The following is a 20,625-nucleotide window of genomic DNA, read 5'->3' as shown; positions in this document are numbered from 1 at the left end:
GGCACTAGAGATAGGTTGCATATGTGGGATAGTTCGTTATGCTATTGTGCATTCTTTACCATGGGGTGTCGAGTCTCGCGATCATTTATTCTTATTAGGTGGGTTAAGTTGTCTTGGATTTGTCGTCAGGGTATTGGGAAGGGTGTGAGGAGGAAGCTGTGGTGCGTTCTCTGGTGCACTACTATTTACTTTATGTGGAAGGAGCGTAATCATCGTCTCCATGGTAGTCAGGCTCCATGCTTAGCTTGTTTTATTTTCGGTTTTTATTTGCTTGTCCCTGGGCTGTGGTTTTTCTTATTCTTTGTGTTGTTGTTTTCCCCTATTTTGTGGGATTGTTTTGAGTTTGTTATTTTTGTGTCTTTTTATGACTTTGATGTTCTTCCTTTTGGTGATTTTGTTAAGTTTTTTATTTCTTCTTGTGTTTGTGAGCATTTTCCGCTTTGTTGCCTTGGCCTCAAGCTATAAGGTCCCCTTATTCTTCTATAATAATATTACCTTTTCAAAAAAAAAAAATTATAGTATAGACAAACGATCGTGGGCCAAAGGACAAAACTCATCCATTTTGAAAATAAAAATGGAAGGTAAGAAAAAGCCCCTTCATTAGGAGTTAGAAAGAATCCTTTAAAGAAAGATAAAATCTAAATAATGATTCTTTTTCGCTATTTTTTTGACTGTATGCATCAAAAGGTGCCTGTACGGTTCTTAAGGGATACAATTCTATCCTAATAAACCAACTTTATCAAGAAAGATTACATTTTTTAGGCTAAGAAGTTGAGAGAGTGAGATCTCAAATCAAATTATTGTTCTTATGGTATATCTCGGTATGGAGGATGATACCAAAATTCTGTATTTATTTATAAACTCTCCTTGTGGAGGGGTAATAGCTGGAGTAGGTATTTATGATACTATGCAATTTGTACAACCACGTGTATAGACAATATGCATGGGATTAGCTGCTTCAATGAGATCTTTTATTCTAGTCGGAGGAGAAATTACCAAACGTCTAGCAATCCCTCACGCTTGGCGCCAATGACTTGTTTTTTTAGACAAAGAAAACTATGCCTTCGCCATATAAAATATTAAGTAATAATAGTATGGCACTATGAATTCGATATGAGAATTCTTTTCTTGTTTTTTTTTTTTTCCTGAACCATTAGGTTATGTATCGAAAGTGTAGTATGAGATAAAAGACATTTTTCGATTGTAGTTGATTTATTGTGGAGGTCTCTTTTAGCGTCACAAACTTTTTTGTTTTCACGACAGAAGACTGTTAACAATATTTTTGCTATGAAAGACTACGAAATATTTATTTTTAAGAGAAAATTTAAAAAAAAAAAAACTTTGGGATTGCTGAATAACAAACGAAATCATAAAGCAATGGAACCATGATAATGTTTTTAAATTACTAAAAAAAGGAGGGTTTCATTAATATTTTTATTTTTGAAACTTAGGTAGTTTGAAAAACTTATTACTTAAATACTGTTAAGATAAAGATTCATTTTTCAAGGATTCTTGTCTTTTACCCTATGTTTGAATTCAAGAAAGTTTAATAAATAATTTTAAATCTTATGATTTGAAATCTAAAAAATTATTTTAAATTAATTATTTTATTTCAAACGTGTAAGATTTTAAATGAGCTTATCTAAAATTTCATGTTTGGATGGTGATTGAAAAGTGAAAAAAGTTAAGAATTTACTATTAAAAGCTTTTGTTTATGCATGTGTTAATTGAAAATTAGAAGAAAATGACGAGATCAATTATATAATTTATTTATAAATCTTATGAAATCCTAAGAAGTTCAAACATTTTAGCCAGGAAAGTTTTTAAGTAAAAAGAGAAATTCAAATAATTTCTCTATCTTAAGTAACAAACAATAAAATTCATTTAAAATTGGTTATGAATTGAACTCAATCAACACCTTCAAATTCCAAAGAGAGTACTAAAGAAAAATGAAAAACATTTTTCTTGTAAAACAACAATATTGGATTAATAAGTTTCAAAGGGCATTTTCTTAATTGTGTTTAAAATTAACAATATTAATATAAAAGATCTTTGTGAAAATATAACCAAGCTTTTAAAATTTGAAAAATGTTTTCTGAAGAAGAAGAAAACTTAACAAATCAAATTATTGAAAATAACAGTCAAGTTTCCACTTTTCAAAACTAGCACGTCTTTTAAAAATTTGTTAAACTAGTTTCTTTCGATCCATATCAGGTGAGATCAACCATCGAGATACAATTTTAACATGTAAAGCGGTTGAGGCCAAATGACAACTTTTCCCAAATCATATAAAACAAAATTGCAAAGTTATGAAATAAAGAAAAATCCATTTTCATTACATTACCTTACCATGTTTACTGGAAATAGTAGTAGTCCTAGATAATCTTTGTGTCACGCTGCGCCTTGCATCACATTCTTTCTCTTGTGTTGTGGCACGCGATGCAACTACAGCAGTCCTGGTGCATCTAATGCGTAGTGTCAAAACGCTCAACTTCAGTCCTTGAACTTAGTTTGATCGCCTAAATCAACTTACCTCCCTTTGATAAGAATAACATAACACAACAACACAACGAAAATACGATAAACATTGCTTTTTATTAACTTCAAATCATTCTTTTCAACAACACATATTAAAAACTTTCTCAATTACAAGAACTTATAAAATAAAGCTTAAATGCTTTCAACAGCTGCCCAACTTTAAACACCTTGCCTCAACGCAATATACTCTACTCTTAATCTGATCTTAACGTGTGAAACCTAGGGAGGGAACACTTAAACCATAAATCAAAGACTCAGTGAGTGATAGCTTTGAAAACCTTTTTAGGCATACAAACATATATGAAATCATTTTAATAAACATGGCTTGATCGTCTCTTTTCAGTAAATCATAATACATACATTAGTCTTTCACTATTCCTTTCACCAGGAGCATGAACCATTCTTACGCATAGACTACTATGATGGCCTTTTCATAAACAATATCCCTTGGAGAATTTCCTGGTTCATTTTCCATTGCTCAGGCCATTAAGCACAATGCACATCTTTTATGCATTGGCCAACTTCACTCTGTCATGCAAACCTTTTTTATATAGTTGCCTTTACTTATTATGTGCACATAATTTTAGCTCATTGGTAGAAATAAGACTAATATTTAAAAAGATGACATATACAATCATTAAACATAAAACTTTACAAGCTTTCTTTAGAAACCACTAAATTCATCAATATTTACGTGTAAAACAACATTACAAACAACATGAACTTTAGAAGGAAGCTTCAAAACAATTTGAACTTTTGAAAATCACTCACTATACTAGGTTCGCCCTTTTTGCTTTCCCCTTGCAACCCGAAAGTTTCTTCTTGCCTAAGAGCTTCTCAGTAGTACAACTCTCAACTTCTTCTCTTAGTATAATCTTCGAACAACCTCTTTCGAACAACCTCCACAAAGTTACGTGTTGAATGCCTAGTAAGCTGAATTAAAAGACAATCGCAAGAAAATTTAATGCGAAATGCGGATAGATGAATTGTGGAAATTTTAGTGATACTTCGAATACAAGTACATTTAGTACGTTTTTCAACATTCATCACAAAACTACAAATAATGACCCAAACAATAGTTGTACTTCTCTTGTCTAGCAACTATATGCCATGCGAGTTAGCAGTGGCAACTACCAAAATGATGCAATTAAGGAGGCACGGTAGGCGATCAAGGCTGCAAGTCTAACGTTAGATGTCCTTCGCTACCTAGGGGGTGGGGGAGGGGGAATAAAACAAAACATTTGAAAGGTTAGACGAAAACGTCTAGTGAATAAGATCTTTTATCAATCTCTTAAATAATTCAAGTTTGCCTTAACGCTTCAAATCCATTTCATCAAATCACATGGTATGAATGATATACATTATCATCAAGAAAACATTCAGTTTAAATCAAACTGAATCTCATTCGTTAGGCGATTCACAATATCTCAATATCATCAATTATTTTCATAAATCATTTTGAAATTATCCCCTTGTTAAAATTTTTCATCATATTCATGGAGATCATTTTTTTTTAATTCTTTCATCGTAATTCAGATCACATAGCTTGCATATAGCTTATGACATAATCATCTCATAGGATCATTCTGTATGTTTAATTACATATCTGTACCATTTCCTCAACTTAAGCATTTACCACACTCTTTTGTCAAGTTACAGCTATACTGTCATACCCCCTCCTGGATCACCTACTCTTGATCCGAGAGACAGTGAGAAGTTAATTGATGTTGCTTTTCCTTCTGAAACAACATCAGTTGACCCTAACTATTGAACCCTTTAGATTACCAATCAACTTGAGTAAATTAAAACTTATACAACTAATTAACAAGACAAACACAATTAATTAAACAAACTTCATTACATTACTTTAAAATAAGTTAAGGCTAAACTCCATTTATTACAACCTATTCTCTTTGAACAAACAAAAGCTAACAACTGAACTTAACCCTAGCTTATGTACAACACAAAAATAAACCTAAGTACTGACCAACAGTAGCAAAACTATTAACAAGATTGCACAGTAGACAGGAGACAACGGTCAAGCTCTTGGATCACAATCTCTACCTGGAAAGTGGAAAAATATTTAGAAAATGTGAGCTAAAAAACCCAGTGAATGACAGTTTTAATAAAATATACTTATTTAAATAACTTCATTCTTTTTCTTAAATCGTTGATTAAACATATCATAAGAATAGATTCTTTTAGAACTCTTTCCACCTTTGGAAATATCCCTTTCTATCAATTAGAAACTCTTTTGCTTTCTAAAATAAATCTTTGTTTCTTTGTCTCTCTTAGTTCTATACCTTGAAAACTCAATCACAATAGTAACTAGCTTGACCTACCATACCTGAAAACTCGATCATGATGATGTCATGCTTGAACTAGATGATGATAGCAGAGCGTTGAGCATACTATTCTGCCTATGTTAAGTGTTCAACATAATCCTTTATCCCATAAACTTTGTGCACATTGACCGTTGAGAACTCGGTATATAAAAGAAATATGGTTTCTTGCTTAAAATCATTCTCAATAAACTCATGCTTTTGCAACATCTTTCTAATACATTAAGTAAATCTATTTCCGATACTTAAAGCGTAATCATAAACACCGTTTACTAATATCATCAACAATTTCTCAATAAATACATGTTTTGTTAAACATTTTTGTTAGCTAAATGGTCCCACATGTTTATTTCTTAACAAATTGGTTAAGATTCTTTCCTTAAAAAATGGTTTCGGTTTCAAGTGGTTAAAACCTTGTGATCTTTATTTCCTTAAAAAGTGAGTTCACGTGGTTAAGATTATCTGCTATATATTAGTTACTTCCTGAGGAAGTTTTGTGCGTGCTGGGATTCATCAAGTATAAATAACAAATTTCGGTAAGCTTCTCGAGTGGCTTATGAAAAATAAAATGAAGAAATTCAGATAGAAGTGTTCCACCATTGAACCAAAGTCGAAGTTGAATGCACACTCAACTAGTGCCACCATTGAGGGGGAGTTTCATCTCATTTGTTATTTAGTTATGATCATTATGTTATTTCATAATTAAAGTTCTGTTACAAACAGTCCTAGAACAGTATAGTAACAAAAAGGCCAACGTGTTGTTCCCTCAGTCATAACTATGTATTCAACTGTTATTGTATTTGTGATTAATACAATCTTCTATCCTGGGCAAACTGCCCCCAGATATAGATGCACATTCATCGAACTGGATTAACAAACGTTGTTGTGTTGCATATTTTTTTTCTTGTTTCTATCGCTCTCTACTCTTCACATAACTGAGGTTACTTCTGTTGCATATCACTAAAATCGTTCATATTTCAATTGGTATCAAAGCAAGGTTCATTATTCGATCATCGATGGACGAAATTCGTGAAGGAAACTCAACTAGTAGACCACTCCTTTTAGACGGAGGAAATTATGGCTACTGGAAGTCACGAATGGAGGCCTTTCTTATGTCACTGGACATGAGGAGTTGGAGAGCTATTATATCTTGATGGGAGTACCTCACTGAAAAGGATGAAGTCGGTCAAACTGTACAAAAATCTGAGTTGAAGTGGACAAAAGAAGAAGAAGATGCTGCTGTAGGCAACTCTCGCGCACTGAATGCACTGTTCAACGCTGTTGATCCAAACATATTCAAATTAATCAACACTTGCAAGTCGGCTAAGGCTGCTTGGGACATCTTGGAAGTAGCCTTTGAAGGAACATCAAATGTGAAAATCTCAATGTTACAGATCCTGACATCTCGGTTCGAAGCACTTCAAATGACTGAAGATGAGACTATTGTTGAGTTCAATGTTCGTGTACTTGATATTGCCAATGAATCAGATGTACTCGGAGAAAAGATGTCTGACTCTAAACTTGGTCGGAAAGTTCTTAGATCTTTACCATCTAAGTTCAACATGAAAGTCAGGGCGATTGAGGAAGCTAATGATCTATCAAAAATGAAGCTGGATGAATTATTTGGATCATTACGAATCTTTGAAATTCACCTGGAACATACTGCAAACAGAAGGAAACCTGGGCTGCGCTAACCTCAGGAAAGGAAGAGCCCACAGAAGAAAACAAAGTGCCAAAAAATAATGATGTTCTTGCAGAATCTGTTGTCTTGCTGATAAAGCAGGTTGCAAAGCTTAAAAATCAGTTTCACAAACATATGGGAAGTCAACGTAACAATCGAGAAGGTCCTTCAATTACTTAGCTCAGAATATGAGACTCCTCTTCATCTGGACTGTACCAAAAGAAGGATCACGAACGAGAAAAGGGAAATGGTTTCTCAGGACCTGAGAAATATGGCAAAGGAATCAGGTGTCATGAGTGTGAAGGATTTGGTCACATTCAATCTGAGTGTGCAACCTATCTTAAACGTAAGAAGAAAATTCTGGTAGCCACCTTTTTAGATGAAGAAGACTATTCTGAAAGTGATGATGAAGAATTTGGAATGGCCTTGATCAGTATCAGCACCATGAATGACGAAGAAGCTGCAAAAGTAAACACTCAAGCATCTGACCAGCTGGAGCCAATGATTAATAAGTGTTTAACCGATGGTTTAATGGAAAAGAAGTGGAAGGAAGATAAAAAAATTATCTTACAACAACAAGAACGGATACAATGCCTAGTGGAAGAAAATCAAAGTTTTCTATCATCTATAGTGACCCTAAAAGATGAATTAAAAGAAACCAAAAATCAGCTTGAAGAACTTTTCAAATCTGTAAAGATGTTGACAAACGGGACCCTGAAACTAGATGACTTGCTTGGCCAAGGAAGGAGGGTTGATGACAAAAGAGGTCTAGGTTTTGCAGGAAAAAAAGAGCGCAACCGTTAGGACAACAGTATTTGCTCGATAGGGTATCACTCAGAACAAGCCTACAGATAATGAAAAGGTGAGAATCATTGAAGATACTAGCCTACCTGTGAAACCTCTGAACAAACGAAAACGAAGAATTTGCTACTTTTGTGGAAAGGATGGACACATTCGACCTTACTATTTTCAACTCCAAAGACTTATGCACTGCCGACAGGATACTAGACAAAGCAGATACCTAAGTAGACATAGAACCAAATGGCGCCCAAAAAATAATTCATAAAACTGCAAGGTAGCTGTAACTTTTGTCAATTACCCTAACTCTGCTGACTGATACTTTGATAGTGGTTGTTCCAGGCATATGACGGGAAATGTAGCATTCTTTTCATAACTCAGTGAATGTAAAGCTGGATCAGTGGTGTTTGGAGATTGAGGGAAAGGTAAAATCATTGGAAAAGGAACAATTGATCATCACGGTCTACCTTTTCTGCTTGATGTCCGACTAGTGCAGGGGCTGTCCGTAAATCTAATCAGCATCAGTCAACTATGTGATCAAGGATATCAAGTCAGCTTCAGTAAGCATAGATAGTCAAAACAAAGTGTTTCTCAGCGGAACAAGGTTGTCTGACAACTGTTATCACTGGGATGCGGAGGTTAACCTATGCAATCTGTCAAAAGTGGAAGAAGCTAGTCTATGGCACAAACGATTGGGACACATTAGTGGAACTACTATTTTCGAAGTCACCAAAGTTGATGCCATTATAGGCCTTTCCACTCTCACATTTACCACACTGGAAAGCTGCTCAGAGTGTCCTGCTGGAAAGCAAGTCAAATAAGTCTGTTAGCCTTCCCTCGACTTCTCACACTCTGGAACTTCTCCATATAGATCTTATGGGGCCAATGCAAGCAGAAAGCCTGGGAGGAAGAAGGTATGCATTAGTGTGCGTAGACGACTTTTTTTGCTATACCTGGGTAAAATTTATTCTTGATAAATCTAAAACCTTTAAAGCATGTCAAACCTTATTCATACAACTTCAAAGAGAAACAAATACTGGTATTTGTCGTATACGAAGTGATCATGGTCGTGAATTTGAAAATAAGTACTTTACTGAGTTTTGCGAGAATGAAGGTATCTTTCATGAGTTTTCAGCCCCATTGAGCCCCCAGAAAAATGGAGTTGTTGAAAGAAGGAACCGAACCCTACAGGAAATGGCCCGAGTGATGATCCATACAAAACAACTGCTTATTCCATCATTTCTGGGTTAAAGCTCTAAACACTGCCTGTCATATATACAACAGGGTCATCCTTCGTCCAGGGACAACTACTACATCTTATGAACTCTGGAAAGGGAGAAAACCTAATGTGAAGTACTTTCACATTTTTGGTAGTACATGTTTTATTTTGAGTGATAGGAATCATCTTTGAAAGTGGGACTCAAAGTCTGATCGAGGAATATTCCTTGGATACTCTACTAACAGTCGAGCCTACAGGTTTACAATCAGCGTACGAAGACAGTTATAGAATCCATTAATGTCATCATTGATGATCTTGGGAAAGCGCCTAAAAGAAGTCTTAATGAAGAAGATGGAGAAATCTGAGATTCCTTCTCTCCGAAAATTGAAATTACAAAGTCAGAACCTACGTCTCTCACTGAAGAAACGGATTACTCACCTTCTCATCCAGACACAACAAAATGAGTATCCCGACAGCGTCAACATCAGTTAATCTTTTTGAAACTTGTGGAAGTGGAGCGTCAGTTACTACATGTCAGCAGGCTCTAAAGCGGACTGCTAATTCACCTGATTCACCAAAGCAGAAAATAATGTCACCCACTCATATAGCCAAAAATCATCCCTCTAGCTCTATTATTGGAGATGTTCACAGTGGAATCACAACTCGAAAGAAGGAGAGGAGAAATTATGCTAAAATGGTTGCCAATGTCTGCTACACATCTACCTTGGAGCCCACTACTGTCACAGTAGCTCTTACAGATGAACACTGGATTTTGGCTATGCAGAAAGAACTATTACAGTTTAAAAGAAATCAAGTATGGGATCTTGTGCCAAAATCACCTTATGCAAATATAATTGGAACCAAATGGATCTTGAAGAACAAAACAGATGAACAAGGGAGAGTTATTCGAAATAAAGCTAGATTGGTTGCTCAAGGGTATTCTCAAATAGAAGGTTTGGATTCTAGAGAGACTTTTTCCCTGTTAGCCAGGTTAGAAGCAATCCGACTACTGCTGAGTTATGCGTGTTTCCGAATGTTCAAACTTTTTCAAATGGATGTGAAGAGTGCTTTTCTAAATGAGTAATTATCTGAAGAAGTATATGTTGCCCAGCCAAAAGGGTTTGTTGACCCTGTGCATCATGATGTGTACAAGCTACAAAAGGCGCTCTATGGCCTCAAACAAGCCCCTAGAGCTTGGTATGAGAGACTCTCCATATATCTATTACAACAAAGATATCGAAGGGGTAGCGCAGATCAAACCATGTTTATATATCGTCAAGGTACTGAATTTTTTATTGTGCAGATATATGTTGACGACATTATATTTGGAGGTACATCCTCAGCATATGTTAAACAGTTTGTTGATCAGATGAAGGGAGAATTTGAAATGAGCATGGTTGGTGAACTATCCTTTTTCCTGGGTTTTCAAATTAAGCAAGAAGAAATAGGGATTTTCTTTTCTCAGGAAAAATACGCAAAGAACCTCATCTCCAAGTTTTGAATGCACAAGGCCAAACCAAAAAGAACACCCGTCGCTACACATCTGAAAATGACCAAGGATATAAATGGAGAAAAAGTTGATACAAATTTGTACCGCAGTATCATTGGCAGTTTGCTCTACCTCATAGCCAGCAGACCAGATATAGCTTTTGCAGTAGGCGTGTGTGCTCGATATCAGGTTGACCCTCGAACATCACATCTTCATAGTGCTAAACGCATACTGAAATATGTATCAGGTACATTTAATTATGGTCTTTGGTATACTTTTGATACAACTGGTGTTCTTGTTGGCTACTGCGATGCAGACTGGGCAGGGTGTTCGGATGATCGGAAGAGCACGTCTGGAGGGTGTTTCTTCTTAGGGAATAATGTAGCAGCCTGGTTTAGCAAGAAACAAAATAGTGTTTCACTCTCAACGGCAGAAGCCAAATACATAGCTGTAGGGAGTAGTTGTTCCCAACCCATGTGGATGAAACAAATGCTTGAAGAGTATGGGATGACTCAATCATCCATGGTTCTTTACTGCGATAATCTGAGTGCAATAAGCATCTCCAAAAACCCAGTTCAACATAGTCGAACAAAGCACATAGATATCCGTCATCATTTTATTCGGGAATTAGTCGAAGCCAATATTATCAGTTTAGAACATGTTTTGAGTGCATTTCAACTAGCTGATATATTTACTACGCCTTTGGATGTGGCCACATTTGAAGGATTAAGGGTCAGCATTAGAGTCTGTCAACGGACTGTATGACAATTAGCGAGACAGAGGCCTTTTTATTCTCACAGCACATGGAGTATGTTTTGGGCCTCTTGTGTTATATTAAGCCCAATTAGGTTACCTGCCCCTCAAGCTTCGAATTTAAATTGCATGGGGTTCCGCGCAGTCAGCTATATATCTATTAATATTCCTGGATTCTCTCTGGTTAGTTGGGATTCGACTCTACGGATTTCTCTTCGGTCTACATAAATTAATCACAGTTTGCTCATCATAGTTGTCACTCGATTCAAGAACTATCCATCTGGTATTTCGTCTTCCTCCAATAACTCTTCTGCTCTCAGTGTTTCAGAATCTATGGCTCCCTCTCCTCCAAAATCAACAACATCTTCAAAGGGCAAACGGTACGAAGGAATTCCGACTAAGCATCAGTATAAGAAAGTTTGCAGGTCAATTTCGACTGGTGACCACAGTACTGTTCCCAGTCCCGAGTGCAGCTCCCATGCAAAGCGATCTGCTAATCCCTCTTCTCCAGTTACGATTAAGAAGGAAGTCCCCGAGTTTTCATCGCCTTAGAGTGTTTTTCCGTCTGTATCTTCCTCTGTGCCAAAGTCGTCCTCAATGCCTGTACCTGGGGTTTCCATGGAAACAGTGGTATTAGATTATGACTCTTCAGACAGCGAGGACAATGTCGTCTTATCTACTTTTCTTCATCGAAAGGGAGGAGCTTGTACTAATTAGACCCCTTCCCCTACAAAACCAAAGCCAAGGTAAGTTTCTTCTCCTAAGGAGACTCCACCCCGAATCGATGACCATAGTAAGTACTCCGTTGCTCCTTCATTCCAGGCCTCTCCCCAAACCTCTCTTCCCTCTATTGCGGAAGATGATGATGACACTGATGATGAAGATTATGTTTCTAGAACGGAAGAAAAGACAGTGCCTGAAGTCACTTCGACATCTACTGAGGACCATAGTACATCCCATGCCAAGGACCCATCTGATCATAGATCAACTGAAGATCTGGGTGAGTCCTCGATTCCTAGGTCAACTGAAGGGTCGGGTGAGTCCTCGATTCCTATGTCTCCACCAGGGCATGTGGCATCCTCCTCTGGTCCTCGACGCCCCCTTGTTAAAGGTCAGCGAGTTGTCTCCACCAAGGTTGAACGTCGGAAGATACCTCCCAATGTGACGTATATGCCAATTGATGGTGTGTTCTTTCATTATGAGGAAGGTACACATAAATGGAAGTATGTGGTAAAGCGGCGAATTGTGGATGAGGCTAATATCGTTGATCAGTACAACTCTTATCCTACCATTCTCGATTTGATCTACAATGCGGGGCTTATTCGTACCATCTATGAGGTTGGACCATTTTATCTGAGACTCATGCATGAACTGATTGTGAATTTACCTTCAGACTTCAATGATCCGAGTGCTGACGAGTATCAAAAGGTACATATTCATGGCATCCTACTGTTGATCATCCCCTGCCTCTCTCTGTGTCACTTGCCAATCGCTTGCTGCAAGCATTTATTGCTGAATCTTGTTCTCTAACTCGCCGAATAAGTGACCTAACTGATCGGTGCACTATATTGGATGTCGTCCTTCGTGATCTCAGGCGTGTAGCCTCTGGGTCTACTCCTCCTTCGTCGGATTAGTAGTGTTGGCTTTATTTTTGCATTCAAGCAAAGGGGAGTTAGTTTGCATTCAGCATTCAATTTTTGATCAACAGTTTTTTGTTCTATCAGTAGGTTCGGTAGGTTACTGTTTTAGAAAGTTGTTTTTTGAATTCTGTTTGTTCAGTAGCTTCAGTTTTCAGTTGCTTTTAGTTCAGTGTGTTTTAGCTCAGCTTGACAGTTGGTTTTTAATAAAATTCTTTTTCTATTTTTGGCTTCACCTTCTGTTCAGTATATGGGTTCTGATTGCATCTAGGCTTTTTGACGTCTGATTGCTAAACTCTAGAAGAGAATGGGTGCTTGACTGCAGAAATAAAAGTCCTGTACCAAAGGGGAGTTTGTTAGCAAAATGGTCCCACATGTTTATTTCTTAACAAATTGGTTAAGATTCTTTCCTTAAAAAATGGTTTCGGTTTCAAGTGGTTAAAACCTTGTGATCTTTATTTCCTTAAAAAGTGAGTTCAAGTGGTTAAGATTATCTGCTATATATTAGTTACTTCCTGAGGAAGTTTTGTGCGTGCTGGGATTCATCAAGCATAAATAACGAATTTCGGTAAGCTTCTCGAGTGGCTTATGAAAAATAAAATGAAGAAATTCGGATAGAAGTGTTCCACCATTGAACCAAAGTCGAAGTTGAATGCACACTCAACTAGTGCCACCATGAGGGGGAGTTTCATCCCATTACAAACAGTCCTAACCCATTACAAACAGTCCTAAAACATTACAGTAACAAAAAGGCCAACGTGTTGTTCCCTCAGTCATAACTATGTATTTAACTGTTATTGTATTTGTGATTAATACGATCTTCTATCCTGGGCAAACTGTCCCCCAGATGTAGATGCACATTCATCGAACTGGGTTAACAAACGTTGTTGTGTTGCGTTTTTTTTTTCTTGTTTCTATCGCTCTCTACTCTTCACATAACTGAGGTTACTTCTTTTGCATATCACTAAAACCGTTCATATTTCAATTTTTAAACTCATGCTTTGGAAACATTTTCTAAACAAGCATACTTAAATACTTTTTTATAAACATGCTTGCAAATCAAGATATTATAATCAGTATAGTTCAATAATCATTCCAAAACATTCTTCAATAATAGCATGTAAAACTTATTCAGAAACTTTATTTGCAAATCATTTTGTCGCTCACAGATGGTAGCTTAAACCCTCATCCTGTAAACTTTTCCGATCTCCTTTTTAAATTTAAAATCCACGCTCATCTTGTGGAGCAACCTTGACACTTGACCAACCACCTCCACTGTCCAAAACTCAACTTTTCGGCCAGAACCTTAATTCTACTTTAGAGATTAATATCTTAAAATCCATAACTCAAATGAAAATATTTCCTTCTATAAAGTTGCTAGAAAATGTCTTAGCTTTCTTACCTCAAAATTTCAGCCACATTCTTCTTAAATTTCATTCTATAGGCTCCTTGAAATGAATACTACCCAGAATCTCTCCAAATATGACCTTTCTCTCTTCTTTTAACTAAACCTCAACCTTCCTCTTTTCAATTTTAATCAAAAGCCTCATATTAGAAAACAGACTTAATTTGCGATCTTTTGGCACTAATTTAAGTAAAAACGCACGAGTAATTTGGGAGAATTTTTTTATTGAAGTGACATATTTATACTGAGCCTGACATGAAAATTTCTTGACACCTCCTGTTTGCCAAAATTTAACATAAGCATGCACATGACACCTGTAAAAGCACTTCACCGACTCCACCTCTCAATCATCTCACCTAACTAAAATTTCAAAGTGTCAAACACAAGCCAAACACCTTACTAACCTCACTTGGCATGGCCGCTAACCTCATCTCACATCCTCCTGACTCCATGCCTAACCTCTTGACGCCACACCAACCTCCAAGCAAGCTTTCTTGCCAAACCTAGATGTCCCAACTAACCTCTAAAGACATGTCTTATCTTCTAGTCTAAAATGTCTAGCTTTCTCATCTTTCTCGGCCACACACATAACCCAAGCTTGGCTACCTTGCTCACCATCATCTCGCCCAAACAACCTCTTTAGAGGTTATTTTCTCATACTTTGGCTATCCATCATGTCCAAAACACCTAAGTCATGGACTTAGCCAAATTTCTCACTTTCCAATCTAACCACCTTAACTCGCAAACTATTCATTCTTAGCTTTCCTTCTTTCTACCTACCATGACACACTTACAATGACACTTGTCAAGTCTACTTTCTCATCTTAACTTCACCCAAAACTATCCTCTTCGAAAACTTCAATTTCTTTAGGGTTTGGGGTTTACATATACAAAGTAATATCAATGCATTTAGCAAGTTTCATAAATTCCATTACACATAATGCATCTTCCAATGCCATATCACACAACAAGAAGGGCATCTCATACCAGATCATAGAGCAAGTATGAGGCATCCTATTTAAGATCACACAACGTTAATAGAGCATAAGAAGGCATCCTATAAGAGAAATCATATAGTTCACGGCGTCAATCGAAATACATTTAAGGGTTCAAACACATTTTAAGAATCCTTTTCATTTCAAAAATATTTTTATAAGAAGAATCACTCACAGTCACAATATCATTTTTCTATTTATAGGTCTCTCCGGTGAATTTTCCCATGTCATCGGTAGCACACAATCAAGGCATCACATCTTTCATCATCCCATCACAACTTCAACTATACTGAGATTCCCTTGCCAAGGCATACTTAACTTTTCTTCCATCATCCCATCCCATCACAACTTCAACCCCAACTTCTCCATATTCACTCAAAATCTAACCTTCCAAGCTCTTTAAAAGGCTCAAGCTTCTTTAGGGCTTTACCCCAAGAAGAGCCTCATAGTTCTTTTTTTTTTTTTTTTTATCTAAAAGGTCTCATACCAGTGAAAATAATCGTCCTCCCTTATAAACCCACAACTATTCACTTATTTAACCAAATGTGGGACTTTAATCGCATTCCTACCTTACTTTTTTTTATTCATTTTTTAATTAAATGTATCTAGGTAGAGAATTTAAGCTTCAAACCTTTTGTTTGAGAGTATACTTCAAACTAGTTGATTTATATTGTTGATGTAATTGAAATATGGACTCCACACCAACTCTAAATTTATTTATGGAAATATCAAGATGCCTAAGAAAAGAAATAAAAAGAGGGAGCTTACATACTGTTGTGGCGGATGCCAAGCTCATTCCAGTGCAAAGTCAGTCAATGAATCAATGGGAAGGGTATAAACTTTACTTCAAGTCAAAGAACTCACTTCCTTTCCAAAGGATCTCAATAGTTAACTTGTAAGACCTAATGTCCTAATCCTGTTAGAATCATGTTTTAAATCTAATTTTAAGGAAGTTTTTTAGGATTCATTATATTGGACAGCAGATGGAAATTAAATTTTGGAGGTAATTTGCGAGGGGATCCAACCCTTTTCTTGTTCTGTTTCCCTAAACCTCCTCTTGGTCTTTTTGTGTCGTCTTGGCCATTGCTTTCCTTTCTTGGATTAATTTTGTACCCACAAACTACAAAAGTCTCATGGAACAATTGTGTTAGTTGATCCAAAATTATCCACAATAAATAAATATTGTTTGACATTGAGGAAGATATGAATATAAATTATAATGATCACTTCATAATTGACAATTGACAAAAGTGTTTGATCGAGACAGAGAAACTAATGACTAACCAACGTGCATTCTACAACCATAAAAATTATTATACTTTTTATTTAATTATTAATCATAATAATAATCTTAGAAAAACCTAAGAGATGAAAGAGAAATTTTCAATAGAAAAGAATATTTCTTTCATGAGAAACCATAATTTAGGCAAAATCTTTGGAATTAGTTTTACAGTCTTTTGGCCATCTAAAGTCACTGACCCGACATTGGAGGATAACCTTAATTTCCACGAACTTTGCTTTTTATATAAACTCACCATTTTCTTCAAGACTTCTATTCTTCTCAATCTCTCCATCACCAAATCCCCCAATACACACACTAATCCTTTTTAATATAATATCTCAATGGCTGATGATCCTCAAGACCAAGCTGAACGTGAACGCATTTTCAAGCGCTTTGATGCCAATGGCGACGGTAAGATCTCTTCGTCCGAGCTTGGGGAAGCCTTGAAGACCCTCGGCTCCGTCACCGCTGACGAAGTACAGCGGATGATGGCTGAGATCGACACCGATGGCGATGGGTTCATTTCATACGAAGAGTTCACAGATTTTGCTCGTGCTAACCGTGGATTAGTCAAGGATGTTGCAAAGATATTCTAAATGTTTGTATACGGTTTAATTCTTTTTTGTTTTTTGTTTTATTGTTTTTTTTTTTTTTTTTTTTTTTTGAGGTTGATTTCTTGTTCTCTGTTTTTTGCTTTTCCATTTTTTAAATGTATCTTGTCGTGGTTGATTTGATATCTGCATGAGAGAGAGAGAGAGAAAAAAAAGCAAATCAAATGGGCTCCATGTTTTTAAAACATTTTTTTCATAATTGAAATCATTTTTTTGGTCGTTAAGCGGCAACTTCCACGAATCTGTATCAACACCAACCACCTCCTAACAATAATTCATTGTTAAGATAATGTTTGAATTCATAAATTTGAGATTCAAATCGTGAGTAGCTCACTTTTTTCGAGGCCAATTTCAAATCGTGTACATAGTCTAACTTTCAGAGTCCAAACTCAAACACTCGAAAAATCATTTCAACAAGGTAAGTTCCAAACATATGAAATCTTTACGCATACCTTTTGTCTCCCAAATCATAAGATGAAAAGACACTAAAATTTCAAATGAAAAATTAATTACATTTCCTCCATGGAATATGGGGAAAAGTACACCGAAGATCTATACAAAATGATCCTATTTACAGTTTCACCACTCTCTTTTTTTTTCCTTCGCATACTCTAACGTCAATGATTCAGCTAAAGAGATCTACAAAAGCAAGCAAAATGAGAAAAAAAAAATCTCTCCTTATTTCAGTTGGTCATGACATGTTTTTTGTATTGTAACTTTTTCATTCAACGACAGAAAAGGTAATCGTCATCTTCAAATTCGGGAAGTCCAGACATGGCCAACGCTAAATGACTCGTCATCTCGCTGTTTGTATTTTGAAACTGTGAATAACAATCAGTGACACATCCGTGTCCCAAGAAGCCGTACCTCTTTGATCTGGAGGGCAGAGGCTTTTCTTCACCTTTCAATATAGCAATGATCTCTAATATCCCGGGCCTGCGTGATTCTTCACCAGTAATGCAAGCAGCGGCAGCTTCGATCATTTGAACTATTTGATTTGAATTCTTTGTCGTACATGTCACCTGTGGATCAAGCAGCTCCGTAATTGCCCCTTTCCCTTTCTGCAAGAGTGGCTTTGCCTGTAGGAAATTATCGAGTTTGTTATATAGTTAACAAAAACTACTTTCGTCTGTTATAAACGGGCTGCACCAATTAACGCAAAACGGCTTAAGAAATATGGTCGAAGGAAAACAACTCTATTCTGACATTAACATTTTGTTTATACGTTGAAACAAAATAGAAGCCAATCATTACTACACACAAAAAATGGGCCTTTAAATCGTCTCCATCAGAATCAGATGAAGTTCTGGACTTCTAGTTGTTTGTGCTTGTAAAACAAAGGTTATTTCGAGAAGAATTATGTGTGCGCGTTAATATATTGAAGTACAAATTTCTATGTATGAATCACATTCCATCAACATGGGTTAAACAAAGGGATAAAAATCATGAGAATCGCCATGTTCTATTTCATTATATTTACTTTGTTCAGAAGCATAATCATTTATAGCATCTCCGGTGCAAAAATTTGATTTTCATTCTAAAGCTTTACATAACCATTAATTTGAAACAAGAGAAAACAAAATTATTAGAGTGATATAGTGACCTACCCATAAAATCAAGTTCTCCTCTCCATGTGTCCTTGCTTCGATCGGCTTCCTGCCTGTTATGAGTTCCAATAACACAACTCCTAGAGCATAGACATCTGTTTTATCTGATACCTTCCCATGTTGGAAATATTCAGGAGCTAGGTAACTACAAATAAGTTTTGAAAATTGTAAATTCGAGAGGAACAGAAAAGTGGAAGGCGAGATCCATTCTCATCATCCTTCCCCTACGTTAGAATGTCTTGAGAATGAGTGTTCATACCCAAATGTTCCTTTGACAGTTTTGCAAAGGAAAGGCACAGATGGCGCAGCAGTCCATGTTGCTAACCCGAAATCACATAACTGCAAGCAACCATTACCAGAAACACAATTGATGAATAAGAACAATAGAAGGTTGTAGAATTTGTTAATTAGACTAATTTGAAGTGATCATTTAGAATATCTTAGTCCTTAGATGACTTTGTTGGTTTCTCTCTATTTCATTATCCTGTCTCTCTCCTTTCCTACACATCAAACAACCAAAGGAATATCCACAAAAATGACAAAATTCTTTTTACCTTTGGCATTTTCTTGGATGTAAGAAGGATATTTGAAGGCTTGATGTCTCTATGAACAACACATCTTTCAGTCCCATTGTGAAGATAAGCCACAGCCTCAGCAATTCCAAGAGCAATCTTGAATCTTACTGACCAGGGAAGAGACAAACGACCCTTCATTCCCCTCTTCTTTTCTGCAATTGTTATTATGTTAGAAACTCAAAAATTAACCAAAGTTCAAGTAAATTCTGAACTCAAGATCATGAAAGCATGTCATACCGTGCAAATGCCTTTCTAAACTTCCACCAGAAACATATTTATAGACCAAAAACAGACCCTCTTCTGGATCTATGCAAAACCCAACAAGAGGAACTATATTTGGGTTGTGAAGAGAGCTAGCAATCATTAATTCTCTACAGAATGCCTTTGCAGATTCTTTATCTTCCTTGTCCAAACGTTTGATTGCCACAGCGGTTCTCAAAAACCCAACCCTTCCTCTGAAGACACAGCTTAAGGCCCCTCTTCCCAAAACTCTGCCTAATCACATTTGGAGAAAATGAAAAACAGTTCAAGATTACATATCAGAAATTTGGTTTTAAAAAAAAAAACGAGTAGGGTCTTTGACTTTGAGAATAACCTTTTGAGAAATTACGGGTTGCTGAAAGAATTTCGCGATATCTGAATCTAATCAAAGTATGAGCCACAGGGGAAATGCTCTTTTCTAGCGACTCAATCCTCCGCCATTTCAATTCTTTGGTGAGAGCTTCAGCCATCATACCATTATCCAAATTCACCATCAAAACAGTCGCCGCAGTGGTTGAAGAGCCGATGTTCATGGTTTCAAGTTCAACCTGAGAGCAAAAACTGAACCGGAAAGACGAATGAACCGATTGTGGATCTGCATTTAATAATTCCCCACCACCAGCACCGGACTCCGCAAGCAACCAAGCTTTATTATGCTCTAGATTCTTGTTTTGCCCCTCCACATTTGGGTGTTCTTCATCTTGAATACCCTGATTCTTGCGGCGAAAACGAGCAGGAGGAAGAACACACGCGAACCCAAGTTCCCAAATCATTTTTCTCAAAAGGGTTTTAATCTTAAGCTCATTATAGTGACAATGGTGGTGATCTAACTCAAGAGGGGTCTCCCTTTGGATAGAACAAGTACCAAGGGAGAAACCCATTTTGAAGCAGATCTCAAAGAAAAGCACAAAAATCTATAAACCCAAAAAAAAAAAACAAAAAAGAACACAAAGCACAGATACCCAGGAAGAAAAAAGTGCAAAAAGAGAGAGGGAAGAAAAAAGAAAGTGGGAAGAGAAGAATTGAAGTCTGCTTTAGCTTTGCTTCAATGGTGGGGGGAGAATATGTGGGAGAAGGATGTGAACTAGACAAGCACTTAGAAGAATAATGGAATTTAAGTAAAGAAATAGAAGAATAGATTGGTGGCAGGTGGGGGAAGAAGATGAAAAGCCATTGTTAAGGTTCCCTTGAAAATTTTGTAATGCAGACATGGATGATGAATGGGGTAGCTCGCTTGTTTTACCTTTCAAAATGGAATTATCATTAAATATATATATATAATAATTATCAGAGAGGGCGCTTCGTTTCGTTTCTTTGGCTCATGCTTTGTTTTTTAGAGAGAGAGAGATATTGAAAGTGACATAATTGAGTAATGAAAGATTAATTTAACACGAATAACTAATACGAAAACTAACCAATTATAACACAAAGC

The 20,625-nt window shown here is 36.5% G+C and overlaps 2 protein-coding genes across 2 annotated transcripts; one reads left to right on the top strand and one right to left on the bottom strand.

Moving 5' to 3' along the window:
• Positions 1–16,427: 16,427 nt before the first annotated feature.
• LOC103499320 (polcalcin Ole e 3) lies at positions 16,428–17,398 on the top strand. The gene has a single exon (XM_017047066.2). The coding sequence runs from the start codon at positions 16,481–16,483 to the stop codon at positions 16,733–16,735; it is 255 nt and encodes an 84-aa protein (XP_016902555.1). The 5' UTR covers positions 16,428–16,480; the 3' UTR covers positions 16,736–17,398.
• Positions 17,242–20,527, bottom strand: LOC103499321 (protein kinase STUNTED-like). Its single transcript, XM_008462299.3, has 6 exons — positions 19,528–20,527; positions 19,170–19,427; positions 18,912–19,084; positions 18,617–18,696; positions 18,358–18,502; positions 17,242–17,829 (listed from the first exon to the last, which is right to left on the bottom strand). Exons 1-6 carry the CDS (start codon positions 20,072–20,074, stop codon positions 17,476–17,478), a joined length of 1,557 nt encoding a protein of 518 aa, XP_008460521.1. The 5' UTR covers positions 20,075–20,527; the 3' UTR covers positions 17,242–17,475.
• Positions 20,528–20,625: the final 98 nt, after the last annotated feature.

This window comes from Cucumis melo, chromosome 9 (genome assembly GCF_025177605.1).
Source record: "Cucumis melo cultivar AY chromosome 9, USDA_Cmelo_AY_1.0, whole genome shotgun sequence".
NCBI lineage: Eukaryota > Viridiplantae > Streptophyta > Magnoliopsida > Cucurbitales > Cucurbitaceae > Cucumis > Cucumis melo.
Note: the sequence above shows the minus strand (reverse complement) of the source record. Positions and strands in the feature narration are given on the sequence as shown.